This window comes from Tyto alba, unplaced genomic scaffold (assembly GCF_018691265.1).
Source record: "Tyto alba isolate M040663 unplaced genomic scaffold, T.alba_DEE_v4.0 Super-Scaffold_2, whole genome shotgun sequence".
Lineage (NCBI taxonomy): Eukaryota > Metazoa > Chordata > Aves > Strigiformes > Tytonidae > Tyto > Tyto alba.
In genome coordinates this window covers 21,773,565-21,789,174 of record NW_024881282.1, presented here as the reverse complement: position 1 = coordinate 21,789,174, position 15,610 = coordinate 21,773,565, and the positions used below count along the sequence as shown (strand labels likewise).

The 15,610-nt window shown below is 39.2% G+C and overlaps 1 protein-coding gene across 7 annotated transcripts in view; it reads left to right on the top strand.

The window, feature by feature from the left end:
• The window catches only part of ATP8A2 (ATPase phospholipid transporting 8A2), a 344,378-nt gene that overhangs the window by 61,235 nt on the left and 267,533 nt on the right, over positions 1-15,610 (top strand). For all 7 annotated transcript variants that reach the window (XR_006165293.1, XM_042792247.1, XM_042792248.1 and 4 more), the window contains 10 exons: positions 520-593; positions 2,442-2,511; positions 3,922-4,049; positions 5,064-5,175; positions 5,849-6,014; positions 8,385-8,512; positions 9,679-9,756; positions 11,491-11,579; positions 12,299-12,343; positions 13,661-13,736. Coding sequence is in view for 6 of the 7 variants with exons in the window: in XM_042792247.1 (XP_042648181.1) it covers positions 520-593; positions 2,442-2,511; positions 3,922-4,049; positions 5,064-5,175; positions 5,849-6,014; positions 8,385-8,512; positions 9,679-9,756; positions 11,491-11,579; positions 12,299-12,343; positions 13,661-13,736 (966 nt within the window). In the remaining variant the exon portion in view is untranslated. The remainder of the gene's footprint in view (positions 1-519; positions 594-2,441; positions 2,512-3,921; positions 4,050-5,063; positions 5,176-5,848; positions 6,015-8,384; positions 8,513-9,678; positions 9,757-11,490; positions 11,580-12,298; positions 12,344-13,660; positions 13,737-15,610) is intronic.

Genomic DNA, 15,610 nt, shown 5'->3' with positions numbered 1-15,610 from the left:
TATTCCTTGCTAGTGAGTGCTACAAGCAGTGCATCTAAAGAGGGCTGAGGGAAAAGGATAGTGCTGACTGGGTAGGTAAGTCATATGGAGAAAGAGTAGGACAAACTTGATACTTGAGGAGGGTAATGTTCAAAGAATATCTTTTTTTACTAAGGAAAAAAATCTGAAGGCTAAATAAGGCTAAAGGGAAAAATCCTCAAATTTGATTAATGGCAGGTTATAGAAAAAAAGTAATTTTTAATAAATACAAGCCACAGAAGTTCATGCTTTCCTATTGAGTACGTCTCTTTTTTTTCCTACGGAGAATTGCTTTCTTTGCATTCGGGAAGGGGGAGGCTTTGATACTTCCAAACTTGCAGTGAAAAGTACTCTGATTCTCAGAAGCACTGTCTCTAGCTGTTCTGTGCATGATGCTGTTCTTTTGACTGGGTGAAAGAAAATAACAAGCTAACATTCCAGACAAGCGAACTGTTTGTTTTTCTTTTCCATGCTACTGTATTCCTGCCCCTGACTCAACAGGTAGCAGTAGGCGATATTGTGAAGGTCACCAATGGGCAACATCTTCCAGCAGACATGATCATTATATCTTCCAGGTATCCTGAATGGGTGTGGAAATGATGTGGCTGATGAACTGAGGTGCAGAGGACTTGAAACTCTGTATTTGCTGTTAATGAAACAGACGAAAGATGGCACTAATTCTTCTCCACATCTAAAATCAGATTTCAACGATGTCAAAACAGTGCTTTAGTAGGCAATGATTCTTGTATCATGGTACATAGGTTCTTAAAGAACACTTCTTTAGGATTTCATAGTATTGTGTATCTGTAATTCACAAAATCTGGCACTGAGTTTGTTGGAAGGCTGGAGGTCTGTTACATAAGCTTCATGGAGTCAGTTGCTCTATGGCCTTCTGAGGATCACTGTTAAATTAAGAAAGCTTAAATTTTCTTCCGATTAATTCCACTTAGTTTCGATGTTTTTTTCCTGGCCTTGGGAAAGATTTTTTTCAAATAGTAATTCTAAAGGTTAGCCCAGCTTGCATCTATTAACTAGCCTGCAGAATAGCTTTTGGGCTTCATTTGTTTATCCCTTGTCTTTGATACAGTGCATGTATGGCACATCCCTAGCATGGTAGCAACAGTAAAGTGTTGCATACTGCTCATGAGACTTAAACAAGAGACAACAGCGTAGTTCCTGGTCTTGAACAGATTTCCTTTTTTTTTTTTTTTTTAATAGACAAACCTTATGACACATTGCTCTTCTCCATAATTTCCTTCTGTCCCCATGCTGTTTAACAGTGGTTGCAGGTTGCTCTAGTCTCTCCACATTACGGTTCTCTTAGATGACCCAACTTCTAAGGGAGCTTGTTTTCTAAGCTACTGCATTTTGAGTTCCATGCTTCTTGGCTGTACCGTTCCTGGAAGGCTTTATTTTTTGAAAGCCATATGGGGAAGCTCAGTCTTCTTGAACTGTCACATGATTGAGGACAGAGATACCGTCATTCCATGGTATACAATGTTCTAAAGTATTTCTTCACAACTAAACCTGAAATTTTAAATAAGCAGTTGTCAGCCTTAATATGCAGTTAGTTAGGCTACACTAGGATATCAAGGCAGCATTGAGGAATATTTGTTCTACTTGAGAACTTCTCCAATGTATTATACTAAAACCCCTTCTGATTTATTTCTTAACTTGCATGGGTCAGCTTTTTCTTCTACATTATTCTACTAACCTGCTGTCACTGATAATTGTATAACAACTGGAGATTTTAACCCAGAGTATGTTGATTTGGGAGAAGCTTTGCTTGATGTAAATAGCAATTTCTGTGGCAGTTCTGTTTACAACTGGTATTTTCCCCATGATTCTTCTAAATGACAATATTAAGTGTCCTCAGTTCACCAGAAGGCTTTGCATGCTCTGAAGGGGTGGGTCTTACGCTTGTATGTGGTGAATTTCTGTGTCTGAGTTGATTTTTGTGGTGAAACGAAGAGCTGTTTTTATCTTGAGTCTTTTTTTCTACATGGAAGAGAAGTGGTGTTACATGAATTTTATAGAGAAAAAATTACAGGAAGGAAAAACTGTTTAAATGCAAACACAGTGTTGGATGGAAACACTTCCACGTTTCTGTGTAAATGAGAGGAATTGTATTGTAAAAGGTTTCCCTCCTGAGTTAACTACTGAAGTTGTAGTAGATAAGGTATTTGACAGACATTAAATTGGAATCAAGCTGGACTTAATCTGTGTCTCCCTTGGGTTCAGATTCAGTTTGCCCATGTAGGAGAAAACAAAACATACTCAAACTTTTTTTAAGAAAAAATCCCTGGAGAGAAAAAATGTAACTTCTATTGTGTTATTAATGTACCTGTCTGTTTCTTTTTTAGTGCAAAAGTAGTATACAGAAGGTATTGAGTTCTAATATTGAAAATCTTATGCTCTTACAGTGAACCACAAGCCATGTGCTATATTGAAACAGCTAATCTTGATGGGGAGACAAATCTTAAAATACGACAGGTAAAACTGAATTTCACCTTGGTTTTCCATTTGTGTATCTAACATTAGCTACAAAGCAGGGTGTAGCTTCTTCAACAACACAAGTACTTTTTTCTTTTTTAAAAAGCATATCTCTTTCCAGGTGGCTGTAAACCACCTTTTCAAGAGATACAAACCCAAGCAATAATGCTTCACGTGCAAGTGTAAGGAAGTAATCTGGAGGAAGTATTGTAAGCCCACAAAGGCAAACCAAGCAGATGTCTGTGTTGTGCTCAAGGTCCAATAAGTGTAATTGAAGTGCTGTATTAAAAAAAAAAAAAAAAAAAAAAAGAAAAAAATTGGCTGTGCTTGTAATGAGCTGCAGTTTCTGCAGTCACAAGTGCCTATCTGCTTCTGCAGAGTGCTCAAAAGAACCTTTTATATGTTTAAGTTGATTTTGTTCTCTCATTGTGGTTAGTAGTAGAATGGTTTTGGATTTTTCTACTTTTGTTGAAGAAATTGTTGATCGTATTTAGAAATAGTTCAGAATCTTTGGTTTATTTGACTAGAAAAAAATGAATTTGGATTAGGATTCTGAAATGCAGAATATTTTGTTTTTTAGGAAGCTGTTCACTTGCTGCTTGTTTACTGTCTTTATAGAAATGTCACTTAATGTTTTGGATCAGATCTTGAATTCCTGTCAGATATTTTATTTGCCTCAGGACACATGCTTAAAATATAAAAATAAGGTTGTGGGGCCTCTTAAGGCCTTGTTCTGGCTTGCAGTGCTGCAGTCAAAATCTGTTAAAAGGAACACTCAATGGATCACTTGGTTAAGAGTGGAGGTGTTCATAGACACATGAAGAGCAATGGAATGTTGTATGTGCACTCTGAGGTGGAGTAGCAATACGTTAGGTTACAGCTGCATGGTGGGTTGATAATTAACCCTGAGTAGGATCAGAGCATAATGACTGTAGTGACCCAAGAGAGGCCATGCTTCGGAGTGGCTATATGTAGCAGTAGCATATCAGTGGAGCAGTGCCCTGAGAGAAAAGCCAGGCCTGTTGATACTGCTTGTCTCTTACTTCCTCCTGCACATGTGTTACTTCGTGCTTTGTGGATGGGACTTTCTTCTTGATTACAGAGAGATCATGTAGGTAATACTTTTCTTATGCAGAAGAATTTAAACCAATATAAGCAGGATCATATGTGTCCATAATGAATCTTTCTTGCAGGAAAGAGTTATTGAATACCCATTAAACAAACAAAACCAAACCACGAAACCTCAAAATCCCCAAACAAATTAAAAAAACCCCACCAAGAAACCTGACAAAAACCTCTGTACATTTAATTACATTTGCTATCATAGATGTTGGAAGAAAGTGCTATTTTCCTAGGTTGCCTTCTGATAACAGTTTTTGACAAACATTTCCTTTTGGCTGATCTCTGCAGGGTTTGTCTCAAACGGCTAGTCTTCAGTCAAGAGAAGAATTGATGAAAGTATCTGGAAGGATAGAATGTGAAGGACCCAACCGTCATCTTTATGACTTCACTGGAAACTTGCGCTTAGATGGTCAAAGGTATTGACTTGATGACAAAGCCATAAATTTAGTTAGCAAAAAAGATTCCTGTGTGCTTTTAGTCTGCAACACGGAGTATGTGCATGTTTTTTCTGGGGAAGAGGAGGGTAATAATTGACAGTTGTTAATCAGAGCATCTGCCAGTATAGAATAACATAGTTCTCTCTTGCTGTTGAAGCTTACTTGTTATGGGAGAGTTGGTTTCTTTGGAAGCATAGTAGTTTTTTGTCAAAAGTAACACAAGAAGAGAAGGAAGAGTGGGTGAAATGCTTAGGAGTTTTTAGGGCCTTCTTGTTACAGGAGTTAAGAGGAAACTGGGAAACCTTTCCCTTCCAACTAGAGCCAAAAGCTGCACCAAATTGAGATCTATAGAGAAAAATGATCCCAGAATCTAGAGTCCTTATCAGTGTGGCTTTGATCTGTTGCAACTGTCAGAAGAAGAGAACTTCAGTTTTAGTACCTGAATTCATAGGACTTCAAGTCAGTAGGAACATACAGGTTTCATCTGGCTTTACCTGCATGAAAAGTATATTCCTTGGGCATCTCAGCTGAAAAGTGGCAGATGCAAGAAAAGACAATTGCTTGCATCTCTCTTGAAAATCACACGGGTAATGCACTTTTCCCAAAACGCTCGTTTAGTGGCATATGTGGGGTTGTAGTATGCTTGGAATGGATGGTGTCTTTGCAAGTGTGGTGCTTCTCTGTCCTTGATGTGAGAGAAAACATGTTAGCCAAGGCGAAGTGCAGAGTAGGCTTATGGCTGCCACAAGTTCTCAATTTTTGGGTAACTAGAACAGCTCCCTTATATCACCTTTGCCCTACTGTGGTTTAGTGAGGGTTAGACTTACACAGGTTTCGGTACTCTCTTGAGTTGTATGGACAATGTAAGTTCATTATATTACTTTCCTGTTTTTGTGGTTTGGGTTTTTTGAGGGAGGAGTAAGGCTGAAAGGAGAATTACTTTCCTAAAGCGTTGTCAAGAACTGAAAGACATACGTATTTCTTGCTTTGCAGCCCAGTTCCTGTTGGTCCAGACCAGATCTTGCTGAGAGGTGCACAACTGAGAAACACCCAGTGGGTCTTGGGTATTGTTGTGTATACAGGACATGATACAAAACTCATGCAGGTAAAGTTTTTAAGGAGATCTAGAGCATGTTCTGATAGAAACTGGTATTCTGCTGTCTTTTGGACTTGTTTATGAAGTTTGACTCACTGTAGCTCTTAAAGACCTGGAGGCTTTGAGGAATACAAGCATACTGTTGTACTTCTGTTTACATATGTGCACGTGCAACCTCTTCCTAAGGTTTTGGTCTCAAAATACTTCCGTATCAAAGCAAAACTAACCGTATTTTATCTTTATCTGGTAGCTGGACAACATTTAAAATTAAAGTTTAACAGCTGAAGAGATGGTAATGGCCACCTACAATTTTAGTACTTGGAGATAATTAGGTTAAGACTATAGTATCTGTACTGCCTTAGTGGCAAGGAGTGCCTGGAGAGACCAGCAACATGTGTTACCTCTGCTGACCATCAAGTGGGATGCACAGCCAGGAAATGAGCCTACTAGGTCTTTAGAACTGAGTGGTTGTATTCCTCTGATCTGTGGGCTCTGGAGTCATTAGGAGTATTAGCTCCTATTACTGCCTTGTTGAGCTTTGCGTACTGCATTGAGCTAAATGGAGTTAAGGTAGCAAGTTCTATAATGGACTCTAAAAATAGACTGAGTTGCCTCTGCAATTTCCTCTTGTGTAAGCCATTGCTGATTTTTTTTTTTTTTTTTTTTTATTGTGTCTGATCAGAATTCAACCAAAGCACCTCTGAAGAGATCAAATGTGGAGAAAGTAACTAATATGCAGATCCTGGTTTTGTTCTGTATTCTTCTGGTTATGGCCCTTGTGAGTTCTGTAGGTGCCTTATTATGGAACAGAACACACGGTGAAGTCGTCTGGTACCTTGGCTCCAACAGTGAGTATGCGGGCAGTGTGCTAGGGATTTATCAGACCATAGGGCTGGCCAGGCTCTTTGCTTTGCTAAGTGAATGAATAAAACAAGAAACACCACAGACAAGGCCTGGTGTTGACTTTTTAATGGGCCAGTGTTTGGGGGTTTTTTTGAGAATGGGCTAGCATAAGTTGAACTTGCCAGTGAGGCTTCTGTTAAAACCTTTTAAAGGGTAGATAAATATCCCTGGGCTACCACCAAGGGAGCAGGTCAGAAACAGGTGTAGAGGCAAGAGTTTTTCTTGGCTATTTGGTGTTTTCAGCTCTGGAGATGCCATGAACAAATTTGTTTCCAGAGTAAGTCATCTACTGCTGCCTTACGTATCATGTCTGTACCCAACTGCAGGGTAGCAGGTATCAATTTGATACTGACTCCAACTTCATGCTTATGTACAGAAGCAGAGGATTTCTCTAGTTTTTTCAGTCAGAAATGCTGATCTGCTCTTGTTTTAGAGAAAACTGTTAAATGCTAAATGTTAGGATTTTGTATTCAATGGATAGTGTTTCAGTCTCTTTGGTTTATGACTTCTGTTATTTTGTAATGAGAACTGGTCTCTTACTGTCCTTATTAAAGGGTTTTATTTGATTTAATTTGCACTCCTTGAATTTTAGTCTGGATATCAAAGATGGGCCTTATGGGAACACTTAATGATGAAATAAATTGCTCTCCGTTAGACTTCTGACCTGAGGGCGGTTACATTAGCTAGCTATAAAATGTGTTGTTAGAAACATCTTGAGATGTAGATCTGAAAACAATTCTCACAAACTGCAAATGGTCTTTCTGCTGGTGATTGCAAAACAGATGGCAAAGGGTGTCTTGTGCAGTTTAAGAACTGCAATTGTGATAACAATGAAAAAAAAAATCATGCAGGAAGATCATGGGAGTACCTCATATTTGACTCTGGTTTTTGGTCGTTGCAATGTCTTCTAGTAGCAGCATCAGCAACTTCCAAAGTTTCTTCCATACTCTCCCCCTTACTTTTTAATGGGAGGGTTTTAATTTGTGCCTTCCAATGGTGGAAGTCATACTGGAAAAGGTGAGTGGAACAAACTTGTGAACTTGTGCTAATATAAAACGGGTGCAACCTGTAATAAACTAGGATGACGTAGTCTATAGAGATGCTTTTTTGTAATTTGAACACACAATTTCTGTCACCTAACTGCCACAAATAGGAAAGGCAGTTTAGGCTTGGCAGGTAGATGTTAAATTTTGGTGTAAATGTTTAATATCTATAAAGATTGTATTGGAATATTTTTTTCCAGTATCAAGCACGCTTCCATTATTTCTGTAAATTTATAGAAGATACAGAAATTATGTGTGTTCACACTTTGAGGTGCCTGGGTCCAAACTTCAAGTCTTACCTTGATCTTCATTAGAAGCCAGAGAAAGCTGCTGAAGCCTGTCTCCTCATAGTTTGATCCCTTGCCTTCTTACTGACTTATTTGTAATGCTGAAAACTCCTCGGTTCTGGGCTGTGACCCCACTGTGCTGGGTGCTCTGCATGCTGACTGGAGTGTCTCCCTAACCTTCAAGGGAAGCGAAGGACAGGCAAATGCAGAAACTTGGAATGTAAAGAGAGACTGTGGGCGGCATGGTGAACAGGAGCCTTCATCCTGTGCCTCTGCTGAGCCTTGTCCATTCCTGCCTGCTGTCTATAAATCCTTCCCCTTCCCTTTAGGACCAGTTGTGCTGGCAGATTTGTTTGGGCAACTTGCCTGACGTTGTCACCATTAATAACAGCTCTTCTGCTTAAGCAGGATGCCTTAGTTCATTACTAGGTGTCTGCTTAACAGTCAACTTGTCTTAGATTTTGTGAGTGTGAGTAACTTCTCAATTCTGCCAATACTGGCAGATTTTCGAATGAATTTTAGTCTTTATTTTTTGTTTTCTAACTCCACTGAGACGAGTAGGCACTTACTGAAAGGTAAAGTTATGTTACTAGTGATATTGGTGTCTCTTAGTTGGGGCAGTTGACAGATCAGATAAATCTCTAAATTTGGGTTATAATGTAGAGTATCATGCTTCTTACCATCTGTTTAGCAAAAACTGTTCAGAAGTGTTCTGTTCTCTTAATATATAGCCTCACCAATCTTGTCCTTCTTCACCTGGCATAATATGCTGTTTATCCAGGCATGTGTTCTGTGGGTGTTCTATATATGTACTATTAAAATCAATATTAAAAAGGCCCTTATACTAGGCCTCAACACACTTGGCTGATTATTTTAGCACTGCTGAATCTGATTAGGTCAACTGCAGAAAGATGATTGCCCCTGTACTGTACCACTCAGTCTTCTGCCTTCTGTCTGCTCATGTCTTACGTTTTTCTGTCCACAGAAATGCTGTCTGTCAACTTTGGATACAATCTGCTGACATTTATAATCTTGTACAACAACCTTATTCCAATCAGTCTTCTGGTGACGTTGGAAGTTGTCAAGTTTACTCAGGCTCTTTTTATAAATTGGGTAAGAAACAAGAATAAATGTGTTAATATCAGTTTTGGAAAGTGACATTAAAAAAACCCAACAAACCCACCCTGGAATCTGTACCAGATTTTCTGGTGACTTTTCTGATGCAGTTTCTGGGAAAAGCAGGGAGAAGTTCAGAGAATTTATTCTGTGTTAGTTCTGTGTTCCACAGGAAAATAAAAGATTTAGTTTCAGGAAGATCGCCTGTGTACATGATCACTCTTGTATATTTTAGGCTTTCAGGATGAGAAAGAGGCTCAGCTCTTTTGGTTGAAGGTGTTCTCTTAGCTTACTCATACTCAGTAAATAACTTCTGAAAACTCATGTACCTTAGCTTCTCTCAGCCACAGCAGAGGGAAAGACTAGATGGGTTGGGGGCATGTTTTTGTTCCTTTTTTTGGTGGTGTTCTTTTTAAATCCTGAGGTTGGCCTTAAGGTCACTTTTGATACTAATCATAGTATTTCTGTAAGAAAAGTTGGTGCTGCACATAACAGAAGTGATCCCTCTGTTCAGGCAAGCTTTGACTTGAAAGTGTGTTTTCTTCAGTTGTGGACCAAAAATACTGTAGTGATGTCTCTTAAGCTGAACAAAACCAAGAGAAATACTTTGTCTTGGTATGCATTAATCCTTGGACTTAAAGTAAAGTTGTAGTTGTTCCTCTAAAATACAAGTAAATAATGTCTAATGTGTCTGTTTTCTGAGCTGCTTATAATGTATTGGAGATGCTTAACTAGCTTATTGGAGAAATTGCTTTGGTTCATGTAGCAGCTTCTTTGTTTACTCTCCCAATTAAATATAGTAGAGAGTCACTTAAATTGTCTCTTCAGTCACGGATATGGCTAGAGTAAATTTAATCATTGTAACTGAAGAGCTACGATCAGCCAGTTAGAACTTCTTCCTACTGTACTAAATCATTAAACTAGAGATGCAATGAAGAAAACTGGTTATGGTTAGGTGAATCTGGCTTCTCATGGACATGTACTATGGAGGTGTACTTTGGAAAGGAGGAGTGTCCATTCAGCCTGGTATTTGTCCCTCAAGCCTTCAGAACCTCCACCAATGGAGTTCAGTCAACAAAGCAGAGTTGAAAGTGACTAAAAGAAGACTGGAGGCTTCAGTGTTTAATTTGCATAGCACAGGTCTAACTTTGTTCTCATTTCAGGACATAGATATGTATTACCCTGAAACAGATACACCTGCAATGGCCAGAACCTCAAACCTGAATGAGGAACTTGGGCAGGTAAGACAACATGTTCTTAAATGTCACATTTGTGAGGTGTTCTGGGAAGACAGGTTTGAGAGCATGTTGTACAAATCTGCTTTATTCTGTTGTTCTGTGGCTCAGGTTAATAGGACATCTTTACTTTCATTAGTTCAAGTCTTACAAGTGAAACAATGAGAGATCACAGGATTAAATTTGAGGTCATGTAGGTAGTTTTAAGCACAGCAATTGAATCTTTATTTCTTACGTTAATTCTAAAGTCACTTTTCTACTCAAGGGGATCGGAGAGATGCTCTGTGGTTATGACTGTACTGGAACAGAATGTAAAAGACTAAGCTTGGCTGGAGAACAAGCCAACAGCCTCAACCTGTGTTCTTGCTGCTTGACCAAACGAACTTCATAATTTGTGTGACTTTAGCGTTCGAAACAATGTTTATGTATGTAAAACACAATTCATGAGGAAGTCAGTATTTTCCTGCTTAATCCAACTGGCCTTTTCCTTAGGATTGTTAAAATTTTGTTTGTATTAATATTGCTTTGATGTGAAGTTATCAATCTCCAAATTTATAGCAGTGTTGTTGTCCAAAGTAAACTGTTAGGTGACGTAATGTATGTTTTTGACCCGTATGTTGTTTTCAGAAATGGCTTATGAGTGTTTCCAGGTAACTAGACAGAGCTTTCGGTTTCATTAGTTGAATTACTTGTTCACAGGTGCATTTTAGAACTTACATGTTAGAGTTATTAATGATTTGAAGTCCCTCGGGTGCTTGCATACCAACTTCAACTTGAAACTTGCACAGGTTCCGTTTCCAATGCTGTCTTCCAAAACAGTGTAGTGCACAGTAAAGGATCACTTAACTGGTAGTTTAGTGCACGGTCCTGACATGAATTGCAAATAGAGGAAAGCAGTTTGCAACTATAGGCAAAATATTCTGTTTTTTGAATTGGCTAACTCCTATGTTAGCACTGTCTTCTGCCTACCTGTTGCTGGTTTAAAACCTCACCTGGTACAGAAGTGAACCAGTGTGGAATTTAGCTTTCAATTAATTTTGGTTAGTTGTGGCTTACTGAAAGCGGGAAACTTGAGTCTGCTAATGCTTCCAGAAGCTGTGTTGCTATGTTGGAGTCATCTCCAAATTCTAGCTGGAAGTCACTGTTCCGTTAATGGATTATTAGCTTGGATAGTGCTCACTGTGGCTATGTATCTTACACTTTGGAACTGCTCATGACTGGATACCAGAAAAAGCAGCTTATATTTGCCTGCAGAACACCACTTGGACTTACTTTAGGATATTTCTTGCACAGTACTGTTTATGGGGAAAAATCCCAAACAAATTTCTGGTAATCTTTGGGACACAGAATTTCTTCATTGTATTAAATTCTAATGATTCTTCAACAGTCTTATGAGTCAATTGCCTGTCATGCTGTTTGACATTAGTACAGGTGAAAGATTTGGGGCATGTTCAGCTAGCACAAGCAAGTACATCTGTATTGACCACACTGGGGGGGGCCTTGGCAATTGATACTCATTCTTTGAGCCTTTCTGCATTTAGTGATTAAAGGAGAAATAATGCCATGAACTAACTTTCCTGATTATTTTCCTGTAGCTTTGGTAAAACTAAACCGAACTGTAATAAGCCTGCATGGGCTAACAGTGTGACATTTGAGCCATATGTCTCCCAGTATTTTCTTGTTACTGAAAAACTTGAGGTGGAAAATAGCTTTTTACATTGCAAGTTTTTTTCCTTCCAGGTAAAATACCTGTTTTCTGATAAAACAGGTACTCTAACATGCAATATCATGAACTTCAAGAAATGTAGTATTGCTGGAGTGACATATGGGTAGGTAGAACTTTTTTAAAAACTCTGTAGCTTAATATGTGCTGATTAATGCTGTATACTTCTATATCAGGATTAGAATATTCTGTTCTTCAACTTGTCTTTTAGTATGTTTTGTGGCCTTAGTTAATAGCTTTCATTTTCATGTCCTGCAACACAAACTATGGAATGCTAATCTGTAAAGAAAACTTGCTTCCTAATTTTTATCTGATTATGATTTAGGAAGTGCTAAAAAATCTCTGGCGTTTCCGGAGGGTAGGAGATGCAGCCCAAGGGCAGCAATTTTTAGTGACGTTTCTGTGACTTCTTCAGATGAACCAGGATTTCATTACAATCATCTAGCTGTAATTGTAGTTGTAGAGTTAAAAATTCCTTGCACTGCAGGAATACCCACTTAGTGTTTTTATTCTGTTTCTGTCAAAAGGATTCCTTTGAGTCATGCCAGTATTTCATAGCACTTGGCCGTTTGAGTCTTGAATACTTAATCTTTGTCTTAGTTTAGTTTTAAATGGGTGGTCTTAAGATCTCTGCAAGTTAACCTTTGAATTTCACGATAGCTAGATTAGATATAACAAAAGGCAGAAAACTTGGTTCGAATGTATGGACAGCTGAACCCACGGCTCCTGCATATGTGTCTCTGACTCACTGATTTTTGCCTTCCATCTACTTTTTTGGTTTGCTAAGTAGAATAAATATTTTGTTTTTGTTTTTTTATCCTTCAGTCACTTTCCTGAGCTGGAAAGAGAGCGCTCATCAGAAGACTTCAGGTGAATATATTATATTCTAAGATGTTTGTGTTCTGTATAGCAGAGTGGGGACAATTTATATAAAGACTGCTTTCCAATTTGGGACTGGAAGAAGCCCAAGGGAGCAACGTGTTTGAGTGAAATGCTTTTTCCAGCAGGAGCCTGATGCAGAGCTGGTGGGTGGTGATGGATCTTCTCTTACACAGAGAGAGATGGTGAGGGATAGGCAGTGGCTGGGGTGGCTTGGATGTGTGCTAATGTAGTCTTTATTTATAATTGCAGTCAGTCAAGTTACAAGCTGAGTAACCTTCTTTACAGTAACCCTTACCTCCACCTAGAGACAGAACGTTATTCTTTGCAATAGCTAAATTCAAACCTGACAAGGAGAAGAAAGGAATTTCTTTACTAAAATGCTATGTTTTAATAACTAAACCTGGAAAGAGGTGTCTCATGTTAAGAGAATCATTCCTCTATGCAGAGATTTCATGAATAGAGGTGATGGGTCTGTCCCTTCTACAGAAAGGAGCGAAAACCTTTAAGGGTTACACAAGTGTCATGGTAGCATCTTCACATGAACAGGAAGGGGGGAAGAGCCAGAGAGGGCTGATGTGGCTTTGACAAACGTACCTGAGTTCCCACCCAGGAAGCAGGTGGACACTGAATGCTGTTACCCACTTTGAACTAAGTTAGGCTTCTCCGCTGGTCAGTCTCATTTTTATGATCACCTTTTTGGAAGGTGATAGGATATGATTGTATGTTGCTACTTAGGCTGAGATAATTTCTATGGATGCCTCTTTTTCTTCCAGTAAGCTGCTGTTTCCTTTGTTGTTATCTTTTCTCTCCTTGTAGGCTTCTTTTCTAGTCAGTTATGTGGAATAGTTTCTTCCAAGTACTAATTTGGAGTACTCAAGCTTTAAAATCCTCCAGAGATCGACTTGAAGCAGAACTCGCTGACCTAGAGAGGGAGCTTAGGGATAGTGATATTTGACCTATCTTAAAAGCAAGTTATCTTAACAAGAAATCACCTTGAAATCATTGTATTTGTAGTACAGTTAAAAGCTGCTTCTGCTACATCTGACCCAGAAAGTGTGATGACAATTGAATCTTCTCAAATACAATTTTAAGAATAGCCATTTTGCATTTCTTGCTGGTGTTCTGAAGAAATTATTGCTCATTTTTAGTGTTTTGTGCATTATTTGTACGATCTTTTCACAATACTGTCCAGAACAGTGGAATCTTACTTTTGTTTTTCCCTTTGTTTCCCCCCAAAATAGTTCCAGTAGTAAGTTTGGAAATGTTGCCACTGTTATGTTTGAATGTGTTTGTCTTGCTCTGCAGCCAGCTACCTCCTTCCACCAGTGAATCATGTGAATTTGATGACCCAAGACTGCTGCAAAACATAGAAAATGACCATGTAAGTCTGCACTTCGAATTTCATATCTCTTAAACACCCTATTCTAGGCTTCTCTGGAATTGAGTGCTAAACAAATTCACTTGTGTGATCAAGTCTTCTCTGTGGGTGTATTACACAAGCAGAGTGGGGGAAAAAGAAAATAAAATAGGGCTCCCAACCCCTTTCTGTCCACTTGTCTTGCTACTGAATTAGAGAAACAACATCGATATGGATACCAGCTAGCTATAAAACAGCTTCATATATGTTGCTGTGTGTGAAAGACAGCATCGTTGTAGTAAACGATGGTAGAAACTGTAGATCTTTAAAAAATAAAACTACTTGGAGTATTCCAACATCCATACTGTGAAAATACCATTTTTAACAGTAATCCAGAGCATTACAAGGTGGTTCTAGTGAGACCTGTTTTAAACACTGCAGATGTTGGGAATTCCAATTTTGTAAAGGGTGTAAGAAATGGGACTTAATTGCAAGCAAGCTTAGCCCGAGGCTTAGTGATCAGGCATCTTGGCCTAACTAGTTGTGTTCTAAAGGGTCCTGGTCCTTAGGAGAGTGTCAGTTAATTGCTTATTCAGAAACCGTGCAGCAATGAAGTGTCTGACTGGACACCAGGCAGTTTAAGGCACTTGAGAAAAACATGACCCTTCTGTTCAGCAGAAGCTGTCTTGCAGTAGGAGATCTTGGCATTGGCAAGCACCAACTCAGATGTCCAACTCAATTAGGTGATTGTTCTCAGGCGGTATAATGATTGTAATTGGGCTGGTTTAGTAAGAACATCTAAAATACAGTTACAACATGCTGTTTGTGTGTGGCAAAGCTTTGCTTTCTGTTTTGCTTTACACTACTGAAGTTGAAATGCAGCGTGGTGTAAATGCCTGAGGGAATATTTAATTACTTTATATGTCACTACATATTCCTCAGAGGGATAGAACCTGAAGATGGCTCCTGTGCTCTAACCTTCAGGATGGTGTCCCTGCCAGGACAATGCACTCCTTTCCTGTGTGGCTTTTATAATCATCTGCATTGGAAGGGCTTCCTACTGCATGTCACTTGCAGCCAAGATTTGGGTTGCTTCCTGTTCCTTTGTGTTGTTTGTTTACCTATGGCTGCAACTGTGGCTTATGACAGCTGCTGACTCCAGGTACCCCATTATGATTGGAAGGCTACTGGTTTAGGTGCAGGCTACTTAGGAGGTGTGTTTTGGCTCTTCCTCACTGGCCATTGTTTTAGGCATTTATACAGTAAAGTGCTTTGGTATATTCTAATAGACTTAGGCTTAGAAGGGACATATATCAAATGGGCTGTGAGATGGAGTTTCTCATGTAGCCTTGAATTGCTCCCTTAACTTTGGGATATCTCTAATTCTTTGATCCTCTCTGGGTAGAGCTTCTGCTTGGGAGATAGGAGGAATATTTGCTGTTGTAGCAGGCAAATAAAATATTTTGATAGTTTCACTAAATGTCACTTAGTCTAGACAGCTCAGAAGTCTTTGTTCTTGACATGCTGAACCCATACGTATCAAGTTTCCTTTTGCCTGGCAACATGAACAGATAAATACTGTTGTCATGGCACAACTGACTATTGGGCTGAGCACACTGTGTGAACTCCTCCTTTAGACAATCAGTGGGGAAAGTTCTGGGTTATAAGACTCAATGTACCTCATGTAGGCCAAAGATATCTTTTGGAGCCTGATTGTACTGGAGGGATGGGTGCCACCCGCTGACAAGTGCTGATGTAGCCAAGGCACAGGCATGCGAGGACTACATGTGGCAGTTTGCTTAGGAAGTTCAGATCCACTTGTCAAATGGCATCAGTGAGACGAGGACTGGATTCCAGGGTGATGTGAGAGGGAAGGAGGATTCCAGGGTAGTGAGAGA